General features: G+C 40.7%; 2 protein-coding genes across 2 annotated transcripts in view; one reads left to right on the top strand and one right to left on the bottom strand.

The window, feature by feature from the left end:
* GPRC5C (G protein-coupled receptor class C group 5 member C) overlaps positions 1-26325 on the bottom strand; it is a 420745-nt gene that overhangs the window by 317626 nt on the left and 76794 nt on the right. The gene's annotated exons all lie outside the window — the stretch shown is intronic.
* Positions 1-26325, top strand: part of LOC310633610 (kinesin-like protein KIF19) — a gene marked incomplete at its 5' end in the record, with an annotated part of 80036 nt that overhangs the window by 41649 nt on the left and 12062 nt on the right. The window contains 9 exons of the mRNA XM_083351411.1: positions 5115-5225; positions 6900-6987; positions 7543-7679; positions 10997-11122; positions 13764-13958; positions 19262-19408; positions 20182-20304; positions 25222-25369; positions 25997-26171. Of these exons, the coding sequence (XP_083207537.1) occupies positions 5115-5225; positions 6900-6987; positions 7543-7679; positions 10997-11122; positions 13764-13958; positions 19262-19408; positions 20182-20304; positions 25222-25369; positions 25997-26171 (1250 nt within the window). The remainder of the gene's footprint in view (positions 1-5114; positions 5226-6899; positions 6988-7542; positions 7680-10996; positions 11123-13763; positions 13959-19261; positions 19409-20181; positions 20305-25221; positions 25370-25996; positions 26172-26325) is intronic.

The raw sequence follows: 26325 nt of genomic DNA, 5'->3' as shown, positions 1-26325 counted from the left end.
TATTTAAACTGATTATTTCTCTTTGTTGACTATAGCAGTTATTGGGCTATAAAATATTGGGGAAGTCCCAGGATATCCTCCATAGTAATTTACCAGCTACACCTGTCCTCCAGGGAGTGTAAGGTATTGTTCATCATTTGCTTCACATATTTGATTTGGAATCTTCACAAGAACTGAAAATCCTTGTGAGATATCTTTAAGACTAAATAGTATCATGAATTCAGGTTTCTACAATACTCTTCTGAGGTCTAACCACTGTGCTCCACTGGTTAATCTGTTCTTGTGCTTTTTTAAAACCAGCCTCTCTGGTCCCTGGTATTAATGACTGTCTTACAGAGAGTCCCTTTAAAGGCCTCTTGGAAATGGTGAAACCCAATCCAATGTTGCTATCAAAGGCAATTTGATCTCTATATACACAAAGACAACAGGCTGTGCTCACAGGGTGTAAGGGGGAGTGGGGAGACATGCTGACATTTGCTATGTCTTTAATAGCTGATTCTATAGCAGGTATCCAGTTCTGTGGCTCAGTGAAAGCACTCAACATCTACCGAACATAGGCATAGAATCGATTTCAACAGCTATTGGGGATATTACTGGAACAAACCTTATGATAAGAATCTAAGAATTCTTTCCAAAAGATCAGCCACAGCCATATAGGGAAAGTTCCCAAGATTCAAATATATTAAAATTTACATTGTATTGTATGTTTTGAAGTTTCACTACAAAACACACAGTAAATATGCAGCATTGATAGAAACCCCAACTGTGCATCAGGAAGTCACTTGTGTCCCATGGCAACACTGTTGACCCTCCAACTTAAATGTATGCCCTTGTTTTCCTGCCCCCTCTCGCTCTCTCTCATTGCTGATCTTGTTGGAGTTAAGCCTAATAAACAGACATTTGATCAGTAGTGTCCCCTGGCTAGTATGGACCTGTCCTTTCTGACATTCCAGATTAAATTTGACAGGAATTGGAGCAGCACAAAAGAAAATTAATTATCCCTAAAAGGATTAGATAGGTAGAGACACCTCATTAATCCATTCATTAATGCAGGCTGTAATATCTCACGGGCCTTTTTGTGTTCTATGTTTACTGCATTATGTTAATGTCTTAAGTAGGGTCCATCCAGAAAGCCATTATCAGTGATGAACAAACCTGATCAAGTATAAGGATGCTCTCATTGAAGGATTCTTGAGAGGACTAAGTGGTACTTACAGATATTTGACATGGTCCCATAATGGGATTGCCTCCTTTTCAAGACTAACATCCTTAGTGTAAATATTGTGTTATGTTCTACTTTTACTCCAGGAGTTTTAGATAGTTTACAACATGGGGTTTTTCCTTCTTTCATCCTTGCTGTACGGTATATTCAACTAAGAGGGAGTGACTGTGCTCTCTGCTACATTCTGGACTGTATGTAATCCAGTTGAGAAGTAACTTAAGGCATCAGTGACTGTGAGCAAGAGCTCTTGGTGCGGGGATGGATGCAATTGGCACATAAGATGAACTCATGCCAAAGACTTCTTGGCCACAGGTGCCACTTACTCATTGAGCAGGAACTGTAAGTCTAAGAGTTCCCCCCAAGTTGCATCCCAACTTTTCCCGGGGGAATACTACCTCTTTAAGAGACAAAGGTAACAAGTAACTAGAGCTTAGGGTGCCCCACACTCAAAGCCACTCCATCTTGCTAGGATTGAATTGCAGAAAGTTCCTCCCCACCCACTCTTTTACAGCTGCTAGGTACTAGCATTTTAAGAGCAGCACCTGCCTGGCCTGGGTGGAGATGTATAATAAAATATATCCTGCTTACTAATGATATTGTCCCCATGCTTTTGAATGATTTCACCCAGAAGTTTCATGTAGATGATAAACAGGACTGGTGAGAAGCCCAAGCCCAGAGATGCCCCACATAAAAGGGCCTCAGGATAGACCTCCCCTGTGCCAATTAACACTGACTGGAACCAGCTATGGAGAGGAAAAAACCACTGCAGAATAGTGCTGTGCTCCCCACTTCCAAACGGTGAAACCAATCTAGAAGGATACCATGGTCAATATTATAGGATGGACATATCACCTTCATCCCAATCTCTTCAAAGGCCAATGCTATCACAATGCTATAACTGAATCTGAACCTTAACTGAAGAGGGTTCTAGGTAGCTTCCTGAACTGAAACAGAACACTTACCACCATCTCCAGTTGGAACTGGACAAAAGTTGTTCAAAACTGTCAGATCCAAGAATGGCTTCCTGAGAAGGGAATCCACCACCATATTCTTCCAAGCAGGCAGAACCATGCTCTCCCACTAAGAAGCACTGACCACTACTTGGACCCAACCTCATGCAATCTTCTGGGAAGCTTTACTCAACCAGGAGGAGCATGGCTCCAGAACACAGGTGGCTATGCTCACAAGAACAAGGACTTGCTACTTGCTACTTCTTTAAGATCAATCAGCTCAAACCCTTCCCAGATAATGAGCTAGGGCAGGGGTATCAAACTGCCGGCCTGCAGGCCGGAGCGTCACGGAGAAACCGCGCCCATTCCATTGCCGGCAATGGGAAAAAGTTCCGATACATTGTGCGACATTACGTGACGTCGCGAGTTTAACATGTCTGAGCTAGGGCATGCCCAACCAAAGTCAAACTCCAAGTGAAATTGATTTTGTCCAACAGAAACCTAGAATAACCTTCAAAGCACTTCTGTGAGGGATCCCCGTGTTAAACAGAAAGACCTGGTCACCAAGAACAAGGCCTCTGGCTATCTATGGTTGCAATAAGCAGAAAAACAAGCACACTTTGCCACTCTTATCGTCACAAATAAGACTGGTTGATTTCACTCTGTTTTCTCCAACACTGTTCTAGATATATAGATGTATCATTTAATCTCCCAGATGTCCATAAATCAGGGGGCTGTATAGGATTCATAATCACAGAGAATGTGTACAGGTGTGATCCAATCTAAGGTCCTTGTTACACACTCATTCCAAGCTGCAACTAAGGTCTTGTGCCAGAGGCTCAGGAATAGCTGCAAACCCCTCTGAAACACTACTGAGTCTATCAAATGCCTGGAGTGGGCTTTGGCCCTTCCTTCCTGAAGTGAGGAATAGCTATAGAGAACCCTGGAGCCAAGAGACAGTGATCTGTCTGTGACAAGGGGCTGATGTTAACATCCCCCAATCAAAATAATCTCAGCTGAGACCTGATCTGAGGATCAGCATCTTCAATGTTACCCATAGCTCTGAGGTGCAATGGAATATCATCCCAGTTTCCAGTTACTTGATCTTCCTCCCTCTGAGTATTTCCCAGCACATCTTCCCCTATTATAGCTAGGTTGTCTAATTAGATATAAGCCAATTCACAGTCACAGTCTGAGTACCCAAGAGATCCATGGGACCTTTGCCTGATTATTAATAGCCTTTATACCTTGTGGAGATGATGTCAGGAAGGAAGACAAAGAAAATACAGGTAGTTACTAGAGAAGATGTAAGTTATATAGCTGCATTGGATAGAATGTCATCTAGCCAGAGGCTTCTTAAATTAACTTAATACCAAAGCTTGCACTGAGGCTAGGTACGCACTTTGCAGTAGATTATTTATTTATTTCTATGTATTCCACCTTTATTATTTTTACAAATAACTGAAGGCAGCAAACATATCCAGCACACCTTCCTCCTATTTTGCCCACAACAACCTTGTGAGGTGGGTTGGACTGAAAGAGTGATTGTTTCAAAGTTACCCAGCTAGCTTTCATGTCTAAGGTGGGGACTTGAACTCACAATCTCCCTCTTTCTTGCTTGGTGCCTTTGTTTGATTTTTATTTAATGTAAATATAATCCTCATTTAGCAACCATAATTGAGACCAGCATTTTGGTTGTTAAGTGAAGTGGTTGGGAAGAGAAACCATGACTGTGCTTATGATCTTACTTCAGCTTTCCATTGCTGTAAAGACCTGCAAAGGTCATAAATGTGAGGAGTAGTTGCAAAGTTACTTTTTCAACACCATTGTAACTGCAAATGGTTTCTAAAGAAGTCAGTTGCTAAATGAAGATTACTGTATTTATATGAACCCAAGTGGGTGCGCTGGCTCAGCAGTTAAAGATGCTGATCTAGTCTGCCCACTTAGCAGTTTGAAAGCATGCAAATGTGAGTAGATAAATAGGTACCACTTTGGTGGGAAACTAACAGCGCTCAATGCACCTCGGCATACAGTCAGGCCATATGACCACAGAAATGTTTTCGGACAACACTGGCTCCTTTCTGCCCCAGTATCCTTTCAGATTTCTATTTCTCTACCTATTGACTTGTTTCACCTTGAGGTCATAAGGTCCTCAAGCTAAAGAACAAATATAGAGTCCTAAAGTAGGGTATATTTAGTATTGGATTAGAAAGAATTAACATAAAGGTAGGCAAGTCTTGCCCCCCATATGTTTCGGATTATGCCTTTCATAAATCCCTAGCAACGTGATAGGTGATGGTTAATCACTGAAGTACATTAAATTGCCTCCCTTTGAGCTAACAAATCAGTTACTAGGCAACTAGTGTAGAGCTTGAGGGAAAATCTTGCAATTGAGGGTATTACATTCATGGTTACAGATAACGAGTCCTGAAGCAAGGTGATGTTTTGCACAATCTTTCTAAAATAAGGCCAGAGACAAATATAGTATAAAATCCAAATGTGTGACCGACACATTGTTGCCAGTATAATGTGCGTCTTTCTTTATTTCTCATTTCTGGCGGCCAACAAATTTGCAGAGTTTTGAAATACTGCCAGTTCTCTTTGGGCAGGGACAAAGGTGGGAGAGAATTTATCAGGAAACATCCTACCTTGTGCAATAATACTGTGATTATATCTTCTTCAGGTTTTACTCTTTGATGTCCACGTTATTGCCTGATTCCTGTCTGCTGTCCATGAGTTCTGGCATGTATCTTATCTGTTGCTGCCTTGCAAAAGTGGGTCAGAGAAAGGAATTGAAAATGGGATGTGACTGCAAAATGTTTCCCTTAGATGAAAATGCTTGGCCTACTCTTCATTTATTTATTTCCCTTGTTAAGCTTTCTTTCTACCTCTTCAGTAAAACGCCTAACACAATTTATCCAAATCCCAATCCATTTCTGCAGATGGTTGTGCTAATGGACCCAATGGAGGACCCTGATGATGTGCTCCGTGCCAATCGGTCACGAGAGAAATCCTATCTGTTCGATGTAGCCTTTGATTTTGCTGCTACTCAGGTGAGGCCCACCCCAGGCATCCATATCCAGGCCCTTAAGACCGGATTGAACAGAAACTTTTTTGAACCCTGACTTTTTAAAATATATAGATGAAAAGTAATGTTGAGATGCCAAGAACTTGTGACAGCAGATTGGCAGAAAGAGGAATTCAGTGAATAACTAAAGGTCACCTTAAAGCAGGGATCAGCAAATATGGCCCCTTTGTGACCTGTGGACTTCAACTCCCAGAATTCCTGAGCCAGCTATAGCTGGGAGTTAGTGTCCACAGGTCATAAAGGGGTCATGGTTGCCCCCCCCACTCTACAATATGTGGATGTTTATGCTTGTTATTTTGGGGAGAGGTATTAATTTTGAGCCAAATCACCCTCCTCTTTTTGAAAAACATCTAGTTCAACCCGCTAAGTTGTGGGAATGGGAAGAAGTGCATCGAGACATTGTTAGGGGAAAAAGAGAGAAACATTTTCTCACACAGAGAAAATCTCATGTTTCCGAACCTTCTTTTCATTCAAAACAAGGCCAAGGATGCCCTAATAATCCTAACTCCATGCTGTACTCTGTTTGCTCAGCTCTAAGATGCTTATCTAACGTCTGCTGCACCTTGGGTCAGAAGCAATACAAGTGTCTGATGGGATGGTTAGACCAAACTGTCAGCTCTATTTCAAAGTAATTTGCACATAAACTGAAACTGAAGCTCTTGAGTGAGATCTGTGCCTCCTCTGCCAGGTGTTATTCATGGACTGAGAATTAGAAAAGGGAGCAGAGAAGAAGCAGAGTAAGAAGAAGAGTTTTGAGACACATAAATGACTGGAAATACAGAACCAAAATCTCTTACTTTTTGGATCAACATATTTTTGCATCATCACTTCTTAGAATATGTTGGAAGAGAAGACAGAGTTCTCATTTTATGAGTCATCATGGCCCACTTTGTGTGGATGTATAGCCGATATTAACATGCTATGTTTCTTAGACCAAGATCTTTTTAAAGTAGAGATATGAGTATTTCAAAAGGAGAAGAGCTGTCAAGTGCCAAGGGGGAGAGAGAATCAAGTCCCTTTTATTTTATTGATTTAGCTCAGAAGCAGAGTTTCAGCTTACTACCTTCCCAACCAAAGGAAAGTGTGGGTAGATTGCCTTGTTTTAACTCATCTGTTTCAGATCTATAAATCTAGTTCGTTTTGGCCTGCTTAACCATTGTCAAGCCTGGAGCAATGAATCTGACATATGGGACTAACCCAAGTACTTGTTCTGTGTGCTACTTATTTAGTTGTATCTCAAGATACATTCCAACTTCTTCAGTCGGTGATCCATGAGAAGACTTGTTAGATTTTACTCCAGATAGTAAGGCAGTAGCAAACTGAAGAGCTGCTGGCATAAGAGGAACAGATAAGTTCAAGGATATCATCGTAAGGAGTTTAAAAAGTCAAGCTGGCAATCATGACTGTGCAGTTGAAGACTCACATCTGTTATACATGTGTCAACTTCACACACAGGTATTCAACTGTGCACTTGTAATTGCCACCTTGACTTTTTCTATCCCTTTTGTACAAGCCTCTGATAAGGTTGATTGCCATCCATCCCTTCACCTTTAGGGCAATTGCTTCCATTTCTTATCTAGAAATAAGTCCTTTCACGTTTTTCGTCTATTCATATTTCTTCATCTCTCTCTCTCTGCAGGAAATGGTCTATCGTGCCACTACTAAAGGACTCATAGAAGGGATTATCTCTGGCTACAATGCAACCATTTTTGCCTATGGCCCAACGGGTAAAAACATAGGCTCAGTTCTAGTTGAAGATGTCTATTTCATTTTCCAATGAGTTGGTAACAACCATGTGGTACCTCAGTATTATTTTAAAATTGAATCCCCTAGTTGATTAACTGCAGGATAATTGGAAGCACAAAGCTATAAATGTCAGTTCATAAACAAAGTCATTTGTTCATTTAACCTTTATTCTGTTCCATTCCACTTCATTCATAGATTGGCGTATCCCAGAAAACACATTTTAGCAGCTAGTGGTTAAAGCACCAGGCTAGAAATCGGGAAAGTGGGAGATCTAGTCTTCCCGTAGGCAAGAAAACTCTCTCAGCCCAACATATCTCATAGGGCTGTTGTTGGGAAGGGGGCATATAGGAGAAAGAAGGAATATTAAGTATGTTCACTGTCTTCCTTTATAAATATAATAAATGCAGGATAAAAAAAATAAAAAGAATGCAAGGCTCCTGTCAAAGTAAATCTAATGACAGTTTTGGATAGTCCCAGAATGGAACTGTTCCCCCATTTATCAACCATTTTTCCTCATCTCTTTCTTTATATCTCAGGCTGTGGAAAGACCTACACCATGCTTGGCACTGATCATGAGCCTGGCATTTATGTCCAGACACTCAATGACCTCTTCCATGCGATTGAGGAGACCAGCAATGACATGGAGTATGAAGTGTCCATGTCCTACCTGGAGGTAGGTTACTTTGAAGGAGTCAGAAAGGAATATGAAGGAATAAATGAATGAGTCTGAAATTGCTCAGTTATCTTTTCAGGAACAGGGAGACAATCACTCAGTTACACAGAATTTCCCAATTTCTGTTAATTGATACAAGTGTTTTAGCATGCTCCTAAGGTTTGAGTACTTCAGTGTTGATTTTTGTGCAGTCGGGTGCAACTCAGTTAATATCCACCTTGCTTAGCAACAGAAATTCTGGTCCCAATTCCAACTGTAAGTTGAAGGCTACCTTTATACAAAGGGACATGCAGTGCTTTTTTTGTAAAAGAAAAAGGTGCCAGAACTCACACATGTCATACAACCCGCCTTGCCTACCCTACAAGGTTCCATCCAAAAAAGGTGCCGGAACTCCGTTCTGAGCGTTCTATGAGGAAAAAAGCCCTGGGGACATGAATACCAACGGACAGACTTCCCAGTAGCTAGTATGCCAGGCATGTATTGAATTCATATTTATTTGCACGTTAAGTGGTGTGTATCTCCTCCTATTTTGCCTGAATGGGGAAAGGTTACATGGGACCCTGTCATTTTTGTCTCCTTGTCCAACATATCCTGTCCTCTCCAACCTTTCTGCCTTTATGGCTGATGTATACTTCATATGGTATGTAGAGATAATTTCCATGGCAACCCATTAGGACTCACGCTATATATTATTGACTCACATTAGCAGCATGGAACAAGCAGCACTCAACAACAAAACAGGAAAGGCAAGAAGGAGTAGCTGGAAGAAAACCCTGAGCACAACAAGACTTTCCTGAAGAAATGAAGGATTCTTTCTCCTTCTCCTCAACTCTGTGCAAATGTTTGAAAGTGGAGTGATCATCTTTCCTTTTTGCTTCCATTTTACTTTGGAAATCCAGTCTTTCCTACCTTCTTCTCTCTCAAACCAACTTTCTTGTGTTTGCTCAGAAATTAAACCATGCTATTTGTGATTTGGCATACAGCTCATTGTACCAGTCACTTATATATTTTTATTTTATTTTATTTTAATCCCATTTATATCCCGCCCTTCTCCAAAGACTCAGGGCGGTTTACAATCTAAAGCACAATGTGCTTAGCAATATATATGCCTGCACCACATTGAATCCAGTCGGTGATGTGGCTCAGACGGTGACCTTTGTTCAGCATTTGCAGCAGCATTTCAGATACCAAATCCAGGCTGCATTCAATGCACAGAAGAAGTAATGAGGTGGCGCAGCCTGATTGCCACCTTATCTCTCCGATCCAGTAATCTATTGTTGATGGGATTCCAGGTGTTGTAAGTTGGTACTAGGACGTGGAACCTGAATGTGGAGATGCTTCTGTTCTGTGATTTCACTTCATAGAGTGTTTAAGCCACTAACATTTTGAGCTCTTCCCTACACCTCCAACAAGGTGTTTTCCCCCCCATCTCTGAGAAGAGAAGGAATGTATATTCCTCATTCCCACTAAAGCAGGAAAGATTTACTTCCTCTACCTCAACAGGAAGCACCCACCCATCACAAAGATGTTCCATGAATTATCTCTGCCTTCTGCTCTTATCCTGCTCTGTCTCAGTCAGGTTTGTGTCTCTTTCATCCTGACTTTATCACCATGTCCCACTTCTCATAATCTCTACTCACTTGTTCTGGATGAGTCTCTTTTTGCATAGATGGGAGATGTTAGATATTTAGACAGGAACAAGGTATCTTCCATGATTGAGGCACAGTTAGCGATGGGGTGGGAAAATACGCTTGGTAGACTTTGAAAGTGGCTCTCCAGTCCTCTAGGTTGTATATGGTGGCTGAGTGGCACCTGCCTGCCTGCCACCCAGGTGCTGACTTGTGAAGCTTTTTTTTTCTCTCTTTCATTGTGCTCCTTAGCTTTCAGGCCATAGTCCATGTTAGCATTTCCCTCTTTTCCCCAGTCACATCAAAAACTCTGGAGCATCCTTCAGCCAGCTCCCAGTTCCAATGACAGGATCCAACGATAGGACCCTCTGCCTTTTCTTCCAGAGCTCCTTTCCTCAGCGCAAGTAGCTGAGGCTTACTGTGTGGAGAGGTTTCCCAGTTTATCACCTGCACATTCTTGCCAGCTCTGATGCCTTTATTCATAAGCTTCCTTAATATTCCCAATTCCCACTCTGTTCTTATGGCCAACCGTGCTGAGGCAAAATATAATTTGCCATTAAAAAGGCAAGCCTTTAGATCATGCTTGCTCGTGGATTATCACAGCAACAAGAATAGTCATGCTCTTCTTTGGTTATTGCAACAAATCCCTAAATACAGAATAAATATCCAGCTCAGCTTCATTAGCATATTATTATCATTTATCACTATAAACATTTTAAATTTCTAAATTCTTTCTAGGGAGCAAAGGCTTGGGTGTTTAAGGATCTTAATCCTACAAACTGTAAATCATTCATTCACTCCTAAGTGTGTGTATTTCCAACAGCAACGAATACCTCTTCTTTATTCATAAGTTCATATGAAGTACTGTATATGAATAAAAAATACAAGCAAATACATTTAAGTATTGTTTCCTTAAATTTCTAGTAAAAGAAGTTTGTAAAAATTTCACAGCATGCGTAAAACTTACAAGAACCCAAAACACAGGAATGTATCTTGATTCTTTGTAAGAGCGGAATGGCCAAGCTCTGTCTCTCTGAGGATTCTGCAAACTTGGCTGGAACAATGCAAAAGAGACCTGAATTTGATGGAAAGTGGAGAAAAGCTACAATTCTGCTGAAAACAAATGCCAGTTGTCTAAAAAAATAAATCGGAAGTGTCCAAACCGTTAAATAACAATAGACCATAGAACTCTCAAAGTAAAACTAGGTCAGATTGTCCCCATGTTCCCTGAACTTTGCCTAATGGTACCACTCCTGCTGTTCAAGGAAAATAAACATGAAACAAAATCATCAGTGATCGGACAGCAGACTTAGGCCTGCAACAGCCAGAAAAGACCAACAGGATCTGAGTGGATCATCATCGCAACAGGCAGCACAGCTTGTTTCAGGGTGCAGGCAGCACAGCTTGTTTCAGGAGAAGATAGAAAATGGCACTAGATTTGGAACTTTTCTGGACTGGGGATGAGAGTAAGACTGTGTTCTTAGGACATGCCTTTCAAGTAGAGTTAATGAGGCATCTACGAACCGATATTAGGAGAATATGTGGGGCATGTCCCAAGCATCTAAGAAGGCAGTGACCAAGAAACCAATTCCTGTCTATTCTGAAGCCTGCTACTATATAAAATTTTGTCAAGCTGTTTGTGATTCCCCAGTCCTTATTGTAGACTTTTTCTCTTGTTCTTTTAATTAGATTTACAATGAGATGATCCGAGACCTCCTGAACCCTTCCTTGGGCTATCTGGATCTGCGGGAGGATGCTAAAGGTTTCATCCAAGTGGCCGGAATCACAGAAGTTTCAACCATCAATGCTAAGGAGGTGAATCGGAATAAATCCTGCAAAGGTTCAGAAAAACATAAATTTCATTGTTGCCAAATGCAGTCTTACAAGACAGTGATCCTAACTGTTAATTTAACTTGTTTTTTCAAGAGACTACCATGGATTTGTCACTCTGGATAGCTAGTCTGGTCTGATTGTAAATCCACATCCAGTCCATTTGTTTTAAACAACTGGCAAATATGGTTATAGTAACAGTTCCTAACCCAGTTTTTTTGTTTCTCACAATGACTGTGACTCCTTGACTTGTCTTTGGAGGAACGCCGTCAACTCAGAATCCCCAGAAAGCATTCTGTTTAACTTCCCACAAATAAAATCAAAATCTCTTCTTTCTTTTTTCTTTTTAATTCTTGTACTATATTTCCATGACTAGAGTTAGGAGCTTCACTTGTTTGGTCTGTCATTTATTGGGATGTAAGACCAGAATTAAGTTGGGAAATATGACTGGCCTTCTTTGTGTTTGGAGGCAGAAGAAGAAACATAAGAGGAAACACAATTGAGATGAACAAGAAATTCCGTCTTTTTCACTCGATATTGGTGAAAGGAATTAAAATCAGATCAATATTCCCTAGCAACTAATAGCACAGAGATTTCAAAGAACAGACAGCCAAAGTGTAATTTTTGCTTCTTCAAAAGTCCATCTCACAAGTAGTAATCCCAAGCAAATGTTCATAACTCTGCAGTTTTAACTGATTTAGTTACAAAAACCACCGCTCCAAGTCCCTTGTCCTACGGTAGCTTCTCTTCAGTTAAAGAAGATTGTTTGGGGCAGTCTTCCCCAAGCCATTTGAGCTAAAAATAATGGGCATTGTGGACCAATGTACCACGTGACACTAAATCAAGGAAAATTTGTTTAGTTGATATTCATCTCATTGCAACAGGTTTTTGGAAGAAACATATTGATGTACTATGTGAAGAAATCTTTGCAAGGAATTGCTCTCTTAACAATTAGTTAACAAGCCTTAGAAAGCCTTAGTAAGATAACACTTGGAATACTGCATCCAGTTTTGGTCACCTTATTATAAAAAAGATGTTAGCACTCTAGAAAGAGTGCAAAGAAAAGCAACACAGATGATTAGGGGTCTGGAGGCTAAAACATATGAAGAACGGTGGTAGGAATTGGGTATGACTAGCCTAGTGAAAATATAGACACGGGGTGACATAATAGCAATGTTCCAATATTTGAGAGTCTGCCACAAAGAAGAGGGGGTTAACTTATTTTCCAAAACACCAGAAGGCAAGACAAGAAACAATGGATGGAAACTAATTAAGGAGAGAACCAACCTAGAACTAAAGAGAAATTTCCTAACAGTGAGAACAATTAGCCAATGGAATGGCTTGCCTTCAGAAATTGTAGGTGCTCCATCACTGGAAGTTTTTAAGGAAAGACTGGACACCATCTATCTGAAATGGTATAGGGCAGTGATGGCGAACCTTTTAGAGACCGAGTGCCCAAACTGCAACCCAAAACCCACTTATGTATTGTCAGGTGCTGGGTGGGCATGGCCCATTGGGTGAGTGTGGCCCATTGCATGGGTGTGGCCCATTGCGTGGGCATGGCTGCAGTGGTAATGGCAGACCGGGTGGGACTAAAAAGTTCAATCAATTCCAACTTTGAGAGATGGTTTTTTCCCCCGCGAGAAGTTGAAATTGATTGATTGATTGAAACTTTTTTTTTGCACATGGCGGCAGAGGCCTAGAGTGAAAAGGTTTTATAAAACCCAGCTGAAGGCTTAGGACTGGGGCGATGGTGCGTGTGCCCACAGAGATGGCTCTGCATGCCACCTGTGGCACGCATGCCATAGGTTTGCCACCACAGGTATAGGGTCTTCTGTTTGAGCACGGGGTTGGGTCCCTTCCAACTCTGTTATTCTGTGTCTATGGGTCGTCTGTATCTCTTAGCTTGCTGAGTTGCCCATTTTCTTCTGCTTTGAGCCCCACTGAACTAAAATTCTCCATACTGGGACTCAAAGTTCCCTTTTGCCTTTCCCTGGTGATGGAATCCTGTTTCTCTTTCTCCATCCACAGCTCCCCATTATCTTCTAGATCTAGATGGAAGTCACTTTGGCTTGAAAAAGTATTAGGGTTAGAAGGCCTTTTGCCAACTAAGGACTGATCAATGCCCAGAATCACTTTCCATTAGCAGGTCTTCACTATGTTAACCCATGTCCTGCCCTCACTGAGGAAGGGGGGAAAAGGAGTTTCTGTTTCAGAATTGTCCCTTTATGTAACTATTGCTACCAGGGCACAATCTATTGCACTAAGCCCGGTCAGGAAAAAAAGAAGAGATAGTTCTTCTTTCTGGAAAGCAGAGAAGACAGGAGATTCTCTACACAATATAGGTTTGTGACTTCACCAAAAATAATATACTATGAGGTACAAAGGTATGATAAAATTTCAGAAGTAAAATGCATATTCCCCCCAAAAAATATGTCTGACTCTTTGGCTTTTGTTCACGTGCATAAGGTTTAGAAAGTCTGAAGACCAGACTAAAATTGCTCTTTTGCTCTGTTCCTTCTCTCTCTGGTCATTACCAGAGGCACATTGGTAACATCAGCTTCCTTAACCTAAACCAAATATTTTTGGTCAGACTTGGAGAGTTACATTCTTCTTGTTCATGTAGATAATGCAGTTGTTGATGAAGGGCAATAAACAACGGACCCAGGAGCCTACAGCAGCCAACCGAACATCCTCACGCTCCCATGCAGTGCTGCAGGTCACCGTGCGCCAAAAGAGCCGCATCAAAAATATTATGCAGGAGGTGCGCATAGGCCGACTCTTCATGATTGACTTAGCAGGCTCAGAGCGGGCTTCTCAGGTATGGATGTGGAGGAGAAAAAGCCAATCACCTCAAGAGTGAAAACACACAGAGGGAGAGAGAGGGAGGGAGGGAGAGAGAGGGAGGGAGAAGTATTAGGGAAGCAGTAAGATAAGAAGAGCTTGGTGATGAAACCACAGTAGTGAAACAGCCTTTTCAGTGGCAAACTGGAAATTGGCTAATTTCCAAATTTGGAGATGTGTTTGCATGATTACTTTCCTTAAAGTCCTATAAGTGCAATAGTGTTACTGATAAATGTTTTATTGACAGTAAAATATTCCATGTCTGTTTCACAAGACTGAACGGATAACCCTATTCCAAGGGATTTACATTCTAAAATATAGACACAAAGAATGAAGGACAGAAGGCAAATGAAAAAAACACATTTAACTAGGGAATCAGTGAAAATTGCAGCTACCGTATATACTTGAGTATAAGCCGAATTTTTCAGCCCACTTTTTGGGCTGAAAAATTCCACTTCGGCTTATACTCCAGTCAACAAAAAAACTTACCGAGGACTTGTGCGCGGCCGAGGCTTTGGTGCTTCCGGGATTGCGCGCACCTCTCCCAAGCCACCGCCATCCGGAGACCTGCCGAAGTTTGGGGAGGTTTGGGGAGGTGCGCGCGCACCTCCCCAAACCTCCCCAAACGTCGGCAGGTCTCCGGATCTCCGTGCCTTGCCTGCCTGCTTCTTTCCGCTGCGGAAAGAAGCAGGCAGGCAAGGCACGGAGATCCGGAGACCTGCTGACGTTTGGGGAGGTTTGGGCACCTCCCCAAACCTCCCCAAACGTCGGCAGGTCTCCGGACGGCGGCGGCTTGGGAGAGGTGCGCGCGATCCTGGAAGCACCGAAGCCTCGGCCGCGCGCAAGTCCTCGGTAAGCTCCGGGCGGTCACTTGCTTCGCGTCTCCTGAGGGAAGGGGGGGCGACTGGAGTGGGCGTGTTTCCTCGCCTGCTGGGCGCCGCGATTTGCCCGGGGAACGCGCGGGCCCGAATGGCAGCGTGGAGCGAGGAAGCGGACAGCCAGGGCTTCCCCGAGAGCCGCGGCCACACAGGGTATTCCTGTGTATTCAGGCTTGCAAAATGGCGGATCGAGCCTCTGCTGGCGGCGGAGGCTTGCAGAACGGCGGATCGGCTTATACTCGAGTCACGAACTTTTTCCAGTTTTGGGGGGTGAAAATGGGGGTCTCGGCTTATACTCGAGTCAGCTTATACTCAAGTATATACGGTATATGCACTCAATTACAGAAAGTTAATTTGGTGAAGAGAGTTGCTTCAAAAGGTATTCATCCAGAAATCAATTGTCAAAGAGTGTGGAATAGGAATAAATGTGAGAACAGCTCTTTAAACAGTGATAGAGTAGTTGAACTATGACCAACCAAGAAGCTCACCGGAATGGTTTCGGCTCAGACAATTAGCTTATCTTGCAAAGAAAAAGAAGCAAATCTTATGTACACTATCCCAAGAGCTTTGAATGAGGACAAGTTGCAAATTTAAAGCATCCATTTTTCACAGTTTTATTTGCATGGAAATTATCAAGATAGCCAATATTTCTCATATTTCCAAAACCATACTGTGTAAAAGTGTTAGGCAATTGTGCTATAAATTAAGGATGTTTCAAAAACAGAAGTGTTAATAGTTTATTTTTATCCATTAACAAAATGGAAAGTAAATGAACAAAAGAGAAATCCAAATCAAATCAATATTTGATGTGACCACTCTTTGCTTTCAAAACAACATCAATTCTTATGTTTGTACATTTGCACAAAGTCAGGGGTTTATTAAGATTAGAGTCAGGTGTATAATTAACCAATTATGCCAAGCAGGTGCCGTGTGATCATCAATTTGTAAGTTGAAACACAAGTCATTAACTGAAACAGAAACAGCTGTGTAGGAGGCTTAAAACTGGGCAAGGAACAGCCAAACTCTGCTACTCTGGTGAGGTTGTGGAAGACAGTTTCATGTCGTAGGTCATTCATCATAGCAAAACAGCACAGGAACAAGATAAAAAGTAGTTATACTGCATCAGCAAGGTTTCTCCCAGGGAAAGGTTTCAAAGCAGACTGGGCTTTCAAGATGTGCTATTCAAGTTCTTTTGAAGAAGCACAAAGAAACAGGCAACATTGAGGATTGGCCAAGGAAACTTAATGCAGCAGATGAAAGACACATGCTTACTTCCATTCAACATTGAAAGAAGTCCAGCAAAGTGCCATCAGCATAGAACTGGTGGAAACCAATGTGACCCAGGTACACCTATCTATTGTCTGGAGATGTCTGGCCAGAAGTGGACTTCATGGAAGAATTGCGACCAAAAAGCCATACCTTCAATGCGGAAACAATACTAAGCACCTCAGCCATGCACAAAAACAGGAACTGCTGTGCAGAAAAATGGCAGTAGGTGCTCTGGACTGATGAGTCAAAATTGTAAATATTTGGCTGTAGCAGGAGGCAGTTTGTTCGCTAAAGGGCTAGAGAGTGAGACTGTCAACGCTGCTAACATCGAATGTTATTGCTTGACAAGAGATGAAGAAGTAGCTATTTCATATGTTAAACTTGTGTATTGCTTAAAGACTTGTGTATTGCTTTAGTTTAAGGTTAGGAGGGGGGATGAGTAGGATTGCACCTTTCGAGGCCATTTCTCTCACTAGGAAGATAAGGCCTTGGCGGCTTTTCTAACGGAAGGGAAACTGATTCTTTAAATTAATTGGAGACCATGATTAATGACAAAATTAGAAAGGTGGAGAATTGTGTTTTAATATATTGTGCAAGGGGCGGAGATTTCAGATTCTAGCTTCTTTCGAGCAAGCATTTGCCGGTATATTAAGCTAATAAAGGACTTTTAAGGTAAACAATGCCTGGGAGTCACTTGAAAAGCCCATACGTCAGAAACTTGACATATTTGGCTGTAGCAAGAGGCAGTTTGTTCGCTAAAGGGCTAGAGAGTGAGACAATAATGAGTTTCTGCAGGCATGGTGGAGGCTCCTTGCAAGTTTGGGGCTGCATTTTTGCAAATGGGAGATTTGGTCAGGATCAATGGTGTCCTCAATGTTGAGAAATACAGGCAGATACTTATCCATCATGCCATACCATCAGGGAGGTGTGTGATTGGCCCCAAATTTATTCTGTAGCAGGAAAACAGTTCCAAACATACAGCCAATGTCATTAAGAACTATTTTCAGTGTAAAGAAGAACAAGAAGTCCTGGAAATTATGGTTTGGCCCCTACAGAGCCCTGATCTCAACATCATTGAGTGTGTTTGAGATTACATGAAGAGACAAAAGGATTTGAGGTGGCTTACATCCACAAAAGATCTGTGGTTCTCCAAGATGTTTGGAACAACCTTGAAGGAATCTTCCAAGTTCCTTCAAAAGCTGTGTGCAAGTGTACCTAGAAGAATTAAAGCTGTTCTGAAGGCAAAGGGTGGTCACACCAAATATTGATTTGATTTGGACTTTTGTGCATTTACTTTTCATTTTATTAATTGATACAAATTATTAACACTTTTATTTCTGAAAGCACTCTTTAATTTGCAACACTTTTGCACAACTAACACTTTTGCACAGTACCTATTGGTGGGAAAACAGTCATCTCTATTCTATAAAAAGCTATTCATACCAGAAATGTGAAAGTTTATATTTCCAAATATTATTATACTTTTAGGATTCCGTATCTCTCTTTCATGGAAATTCCCATTTCCTTTCCTAAAAGCTAATTAAATTTTACAAACCTTCTTTCCAATCCCCATTCAACGGGTGCTGTTTTATAGGATGGAATACACACACAATATAATATCTAATTATATTACAGTAGGTATAATGCAGTTAGAAGAAGACACTTGGTTCAGGCCTAAGAATTCTCAAGGCAGGAATCTGGCATCCCATTGAGGCCACTCTGGTTATTCTAAAAAGTTTAGGAGGAGACTGTAAAGGTAGTAATTCTTACCTGTGTGTCCCAGTTTCCCTGCCTATCTTGGTGATGGTTGATGGTTCCTTAAATAAGCTTCCTTATTGTAATCAAGGATAACACAGAGAACAATAATTACTGTATAGAAAGCAGGAAGCTCAATTCTTGTGCCAGTAGAAGTCTTATCTTTTATTTGGAAAGAAATTTGCTATCAGCTGACCAAATATTCAAGTCAGATTGAAATAGCCAAATACAGGCTATGATATTAACAGAATTTAATGTTTCACCTACAGTTGCCATGGTAAGGAGATGTAAGAAAATTCTTTCTAATGAAAGGTTTTGCCGTGGTAGACCTGACCATACTGAAAACACTGCTCATTTTCTTTTACATATTCCCTTTTATCAGGATATTTGTGCATGCTATTTGACACCATTAATAGAAAATTATCCAAGCTATCCAGTTATTTATTGTCAATTAGAATTAATACAGTCTGTCTGGTATTGCTAAATAGTGTTACTGTTTGCAGATATCAAGATGGGTGGGGCAAACTGCTTCATGTAAACAGTCATCAAACCCTATTCTCCCTCACCCTGATAATATTATTTGGCCTGTAGTGAAACATCTATAAGAAAACAACCAATGTCAGAGAGTACATAGAACCCAACAGTTCAACCCTGAGTTACATGTATTCTCTTATTATTTGAACAAGGTTGGGTTATAGTCATGTAGAAAAAGACAATCTTTCCTTGAAAGAAGGGAAACATCCAGAGAATTAACCAGGCTTATGACATTTGGAATGAAATTTGCTATCAGCAGAGTCTCTAATGGTCCAGTCAACTGGGGACACCTTGGACTCTCAGTCATACATTCAAATCTTAATAATAATGCCATTATGGATCAGTCCTATTTATCTGGCACTGATGCCACTTCTAAATGACCAGTTTGAAATGAGAAGTAGTAATTAAACTCTATTGGAACTGAGAACTGGGTAGAACATTCATGCCTCTCTTCAGTGAACACAGCCTTACCTACATGCAAGAATGACTCTCAATCATCCAAAAGTGTCATTCTTTAGAGCTTAATGGAAATGTCTTTAATATATAGTTTCCATCCAATATTTTGATCAAGACCTTTTTTGCCTGAATCTCCTCTTCCTTTGGCTCGCCATATTTCATCTTAAATAAGGAACTGAATCTGGTTCCAGATAAGGTCTTTTTTCCATCAGTTTTTTCTTTGGTGAAAGCAGCTTAAATGTTAGTGACAGCAGTATGATCACAGGGAAAGTATATTTCAATCTGACCTCAGAATTATATCTCAGAAAAATAGGGCTTGCCTCAAGAGTTGTCTGTGTTGGAACAGCAGTTTCATTCTCATGTCCATTCTACTTTTCCCGCTCCGTAGACTCAGAATCGTGGACAGCGTATGAAGGAGGGCGCCCACATCAACCGGTCTCTGCTGGCTCTTGGCAATTGCATCAATGCTCTCAGTGACAGGACAGGCGTCAAATATGTTAATTATCGGGACAGCAAGCTTACCCGCCTTCTAAAGGTAGACTGTTCCTATGGGCAGGATTAGCAAAAAAGCAGAGGGTGCGAATAGCCTAAAAGAAGCTATGTATTTTCTATAGATAGGCAAAACAGAGTAGAGAGATTTGAGGGGGGGGGCTTTAATTTGTGTCAATAAAAATCCCTAAAAATGGGATGAAATGTTCCAATGAACAAAATAGCAATCCGGTTTGTTTTGTTTGGTCATAAGTTTGATACAGTCTGCTTTCTTCTGGGGTAGAACAGAGAAAAGGAAGCATGTATGCCAAGAATAATTTAAACTGTAACTGAGGGAGATGGGGAGAGATGAGGGCTGATATAGTGTACCTATGTAAGACAAGGCAATGTTCACACTTTCCTACTGTATAGCATAGTCATAATGTGTCAGGCTATAGTTTCAGGACCTTGGAGAGTTCCAAGCAGACAACTACTGTATGTCTACAATTTAAGAGCTCAAAATAAAGCTTTTATATTTCTTGATCCAGAATCCCAAAGAGTCCATAGGTGAGAGCTGAATAGTCAAATACCTAGTATGAAGACTGTGGTTCCCTAAGCAAACGTGGCTTAAAAGATGTGTACTGAGGAACCTGCTTCGATGGGATTGGGCTTGAAGGAAGGCTCCTGACTGGACAGATCAGTTTTAGTATTAGAGCTTGGATTTCAAATCCATGGCCTACCTGGTGTACGTGGTTCCTCCTTTTCTGTAGATAGAATGCTGCTGAAAGTCTGGCTTGGCTTCCTGGCATCTATATTCAGTCCTGTGTTTTTTATTTCCAGGATTCTTTAGGTGGGAACAGCCGTACAGTCATGATTGCTCACATCAGCCCTGCAAGTAATGCCTTTGAGGAGTCACGCAGCACCTTGACCTATGCTGAACGTGCCAAGAATATCCGCACCACAGTAGGATGCTGCATTCCTGCCATTTTATTACTACTACTGATTTGTCTAGAATTCCAACTCTTGGAGGTTATTCAGATAACAGAAGTTGTTCCACCTGAATCCAGCAGGTTCTCCAGTCTTTCAGATCTGGTCATTGAAACATTAATTACTTTAGCCTTACCATCGGTATACTGTATTTTCTAATGGATCTGGTAAGGCAGGAACCAAAATTGGCATAACAGCATGTAAGCATTGAACAAATGCTTTCCAATCATAAGGATAAGTAATCAATGGCCAAATTTGAAGAGATTCAAGTTTAGGCAGAAAGAAAAGGCCTAAAATTGAAATCTCAGAACAGAGGTATATATTCCGGTGTTCTACAATTTACAGATCTTATGTATATGTGTGGCTTCTGTCTTATCTGTGATAAAGCAATTTATCTAGCTATGTTATATCACTCAACCTCTGTTTTAAGCATGTTCCTGAGTATGGGGTTGAGAATTAGGAGTCAAGATTTGTTGCCATGACACAAAGTCAGAAAGTAGCCATAGAACGTAGGTATTTCATATAGATTCTTGGAGAGATGATGAATCTCTGTGTCCCTGCTCTGTTGATTTGTTTGTTTCTAGAGTGGCCACAAGGAAAGGGAAGCCAATCTCCCAGGTTTTTCCCCTTTGCCATTAACTTGCTTGGCAGAAGACAAACTATCTTTATTTGCTGATAATAGGTTACCCTCACAGTGCTTAAGCACCAATATATATTATACATGGGCTCTCTTAACTGAAATATAAAAACAGAGTTTTATTTGTATAATAGTGACATCTCTTCCCTAATCCCTTTTTAAAAAATATATATATATTATTGGTTTTTTAGAATAACAATCTTTAGTGCTTAGTAAACAACTTGTTGTCTGGGTTTATATATTTAACAACAATCAATAAGAGTTAATTTCTATGCTTTCATAATCAACATCCTAACTAAAAATACCTTTCCTTGGTCTTCTCTTCTTCCAATAGTATTCTCCTTTTACCAACATTGAGCAGATATAGTTTTTAGTACTTTCAATGCATACAAAATTAAATATAAACATTTTTCTAGTATTTAACAATAACATCAGAGCCCTAATAAGCAGGCATATACATAGAATGAAGGCTATTGCTAAGCACATTGGTTTGTGCTTAAATTGTAAGCCGCCCTGAGTCTTCGGAGAAGGGCGGGATATAAATGGGATTAAAATAAAATAAATAAATAAATAAATATCAATATGTAATGTCATTTCTAATCAGCTTATTTTACAGTTGCATTTGCAAAAATTCATCTGATGTAAATTGTTATAAGTTCTGTTTTCAGAACTCCTATTTAGGCTTATTTTCCCCTCAATATTCAAAACATTTCTTGTCAGTTATAATTTTTTCAAAATTGATTACATTTAACTATCCAAAACATCCCAATATTTTTACATTTCCCATATCATAAAAATAAATACTATACTACTTATAAATCACATGTCTCTTACTATAAAATCCCTTTATTTCCAAAAGTTGACTATTCTTTTAACCATATTCAGACAAATGTTTGGTCATATGATACTCCATCTAGTACGTCAAGTCCTCTCTCTTGAGTCTGGCTCTCACCTGTTCTTATTTAAGCTAAGTATCCCTTCAGTGTTCAAAACATTTCTTATCAGTTATAATTTTCTCCAAGTTGATTACATTTAAATATCCAAAACATTTCTTTCATTTAAATCATCCCATTATTTTTACATTTCCAGTATCATAAAAAATAATATAGTACTTATGAATCACATCTCTCTTACTATAAAATCCATTTATATCCAAAGTTTAACTATTCTTTTAACGTATTCAAACAGATGTGTAATCATGCACTACTCCATCTGGTAGGTCAAATAATCTCTCTTGAGTCTGGCTCTCGCCTTCTTCTTTTGCTTAGCAACTTTCCAAGTCTGTATATTCAGCTTGCCAAGGGATTCTTCCTGTGTTTTTATAGATGTTGTTAATGGAAAGACAAATTGAGTAAGGTATTTTTGAGCAGGATTTTTGCCCATTTATATTCGCTATTTCCCTTCTCCCTCAATTTCTCTTTTCATTTTTTGTCTCCCAAACTCTAGTGGTTCTCCTGACAGCTCTATTTTACATTTTATCAAGTCTTCTTTCTTATCTTCAGGTTTCTTTTGAAGTTCTGAAAGATAAAGTGTCTTTTCCATTTCCAATATTATAGTAAAATCTTGCAGATTTTTCTTTGTCTGTGTTAAGCTGTAATTTTCTTCATGTGTGGCCTCCATCTTTAGATCACTTTTTCTCTGGTTTCTGTTCTATTATCTGATTTATTTGTTTATTTTTATTTTTATTTTATTTTATTGCATTTATATACCGCCCTTTCCCTGAGGAATTCATTCTTTGTCACCATTTTCTGAGAATTTTTTAATTGTGAACTTAGGTCAGGGATATGCTCATTTATATCATCAAAATTGTTTTTAATCTCATTATGATTTGAACATTGTTATTTGGATTAGTTGCAGCATAGCATACATTTCCTCCTGGAAAATATTTGTTTTGTCTTGAAGCATTACTCCTGCAGATCTCTTGATGTTCCAGACTGGGGATTTTAGAAAAGAGTATTGTGTGTGGTTTCTTACCACTTTTAGTTGTATACGCAACCTCCATTTTCATCATACCAACCAGTCCTAAATTCAAAATACTATAATGTTATATGTTTCTTATCTTTATGAATAGTCCAAAATGTTCAACCACTTAAAAACAATGCAGTAATTTTCCCCCTAGAGGTATAGCCAAAAAGTCAGTTTTTCTTTCTCTGCAAATGATTCTTAAACTTTAATATCACAGCTCAGTAATTGTTTATAATCAAAGAAGGTCAGCAGTTTTCATAGCAATTGTATTTCTGATCTGCAGTAGAGTTTTCTTTCCTCTATTCCCAGCTGTTCTCTGTTTAGCTAAGAATTACTGAGGATTAAAGGCATGAATTGTACTCTGTTTCTGGGCTCTTGCCAATTTCTGAAGCAGGGCAGCTGTAGTTCTATACTGTGTTCCACCACTGTGTCAGTGGCTGTTTATTTCCCAACTTTTAAAACAAAAAGATTATTTTCTTATAATTTCATCAGTATTCTTTTAAATGGAAAATCTTAACAATTTCCATAGTTTTCGGTTTTATCCAAATTTTAGCTTTACATTAGTCCATTTCAATGTATTTTTGTCCCCCCTAAAAATTAAATTGCCGCTTCCGTCTATGGAATGGTGGGGTTATAGTCCCCTTCCTTCTCACTTTTGGAGGACTTTTTGCTTCTTGGGGATCTTTTCCAGGCAATCAATTTCAAAATAGAGAACAGAAAATCAATATTCTCACCCAGCTCCAACACGCTGTTTACAGTTGTTCTTAGTTGGTGCTTTTGGACTTCGGATGCCAGTAGCTTGAGCTAGTCACCGGAGTGCAGCTACCCTTTCTCCTATCGGGTTGGAGGGCTTCCTCCAGATCAAATGGATCGACCATCATCTTTCCGTGATTGACAGGGAGACCCTCCCTCTGGGGCGAATTTAGACCCATTTAGGTTCCCAGGCAGGGTGAAACCAGCTGTGGAGTGCAGAACTGTACAATCAATTGGGCATGTTGCTACGTTGCAAAACCGGAAGTCCTCTTCCCTAATCCCTTAAGAGTCATCAGATCAACATGAAATCGCTTTGGAGACATGGCAATAGCTTGAAATACTCTACAGCAGTGATGACGAACCTTTTAGAGACCAAGTGCCGAAAAACCACCCCTGCCTGTCCCCGCTCTGTCCTCTGTCTTGCAGCCCCCACCCTGCCACCCCACCTGTCTGCAGGGCCACTCACCGCCTCCACGGCCCAATGCAGATCACCCAGGCGGCCCAGCAGTGCCATAGTGGCCATGCACTCCGCATCAACTGTACGCATTGGGGCACAAGGGCGGAGTCTTGTCCCCACTGCCCAGCTGCCATGTTCTTGGCTGCGCTGCTCTGCACGGCCCGCGCTCGGGGGCGACTCTTCTCCGGGGGGCTGCTGGTGAGGAGGGGGCCGTGGGGGGAGGCGGGGCTGGGGTGACGGCGTGCATGCCCACAAAGAAGGTTCTGAGTATCACCTCTGGCACATGTGCCATAGGTTTGCTACCACTGCTCTACAACAACCTTTTAGAGACTCATAATATTTCAAAGACTTAAGCAGAAACTCTTTGTAACATTGCCTGGTCTATGGAGCTGATTGAGGAGGATGCCATAGATAATTACAACAAAAATCTGGCAAAGAAGCCCTTTTTGATGCTCAGATTCAGTTGCAAAAATAACCAAAAGAAAGAGCCTCCTCGTAATCACAACCAGATTGCAGAATTATTTGCCCCATGAGGCTTCGTTCCTTCTTGCCTTTTTATTAGATATAGAGAGTCTTGATCTGTCCGGCTCTAGTTAATTAAACAGTTGATTTTCTAACCAATGTTTTTATGTTATACACTGATTTTAACTCTTGTATCATTACTATTTTATGGAATGATCTAGTATTTGAAATGTATCACCCCTATAAAGTAGACGACATCGAGAAACACTGCACAGACCTAAAGTTATTTGTATTATAATAGCTATAGCAATAGAATCTGGCAAGGCTGAATGTATTTCCTTGTGTACATCTTCACAAGAATTAAGGGGAGAAGGGGTTCTGAGATGCTTTCAAACTTAATTTCTTAGCCTGGATTTTAAGTCTCATTTATCTAATTTTTGCCTTGGTCATGGATCTTTTCTCTGTTCTTCAAGGCCATTCTCTTTACTCACTACAAAAAGATTTAATTGTTGTCAGACTCTGGATTAGTGAACCTTAAATAATTAAGTAGTCTTGGATGCTGCCGGAGTTTCCTGGCACACCCAACATTCATTCCGTATAATTCTCTCATGCCTGACAGGTGAAGCGCAACCATCTCAACGTCTCCTACCACATTGCTCAGTACACAAGTATCATTGCTGACCTCCATCGTGAAATTCATCGACTGCAGTGTAAAATTGAGCAACAGGAGCCCCGTCCAATGCGGTCAGACATCCGGAGTATTCAAGGTAGGCTGAGTTGATGCTATAGCATGAAAATAACTGTGTGTTCCTGGAAGATGAGGTTATCCGTACTTCAGCCCATGGTTATGCATTACCATTAATGTTCGAAGTGATATGCTTCCATATAATTGCTAAGGAACATTAATTGCTAAGGAACATTAGCAGGAGGTGTCATTGGTCACCTCATGCTTGTGAATTTTCCTTATTGTTAACTTGCTTGGCTACCCTGAGAAACAAGAGACTAAAAGCTACAGGCCTTTGGCCTGAGCCAGCAGAGTTTGGTTTAAATTCTTACATTACATACCTCTCAAAAATTTCAGAAATCTGCCTGCAACGGCATCTTGACACCTGTAGAAAAAGAATTGTATACGTATGTGTGTGTCATGTATTGAGTAGACTTGATAGTTCTACCTCACAGATTATAAAGGGTCTCCTGATTGACATGTTTGATGAGGCACTGAAAGTTTTGTAGAAGTCAGATGCAGACAATTAGACAGAAAGCATGGGCTGAAATAGAAAGGCATGGAACAAAGGGAGCAAAAACATGGCTACTCTGTAGCTTCTTTCTCTCTCTGCACTTTGGCTGGATTTCCCATATCAGTTACACTTCCTTTCTCCCCCCCCTTTGTATAGCCGAAGTACACCTCCGTGGGAATCACTTTGAGAGGCAGGAGATGGATCAGCTCCGGGAACAGCTGATCAGCACCTTTCGGGAGCAGATGGATGTGCGGCGCCACCTCATGGAGTTGGAGAATAATTACATGGAGATACAGATTGAGAGCTCTCGCCACCTCCTCACCATTGCTGAGTACGCAGGCAGCAGGGAGCAAATAGGACACTTTCCTAGCACCTCAGTTGTGCAATTCACTGTTTTCCATCAGCTTATTTTGAGAGCTTAGACTGGGTGTGCCGGTTGTCTGTCATTTGCTGGCTCTTGACTATCATGCATTTCTTCAACCTTC

This window comes from Vipera ursinii (assembly GCF_947247035.1).
Source record: "Vipera ursinii genome assembly, chromosome: 2".
In the NCBI taxonomy this organism is placed as follows: Eukaryota; Metazoa; Chordata; class Lepidosauria; order Squamata; family Viperidae; genus Vipera; species Vipera ursinii.
Note: the sequence above shows the minus strand (reverse complement) of the source record. Positions and strands in the feature narration are given on the sequence as shown.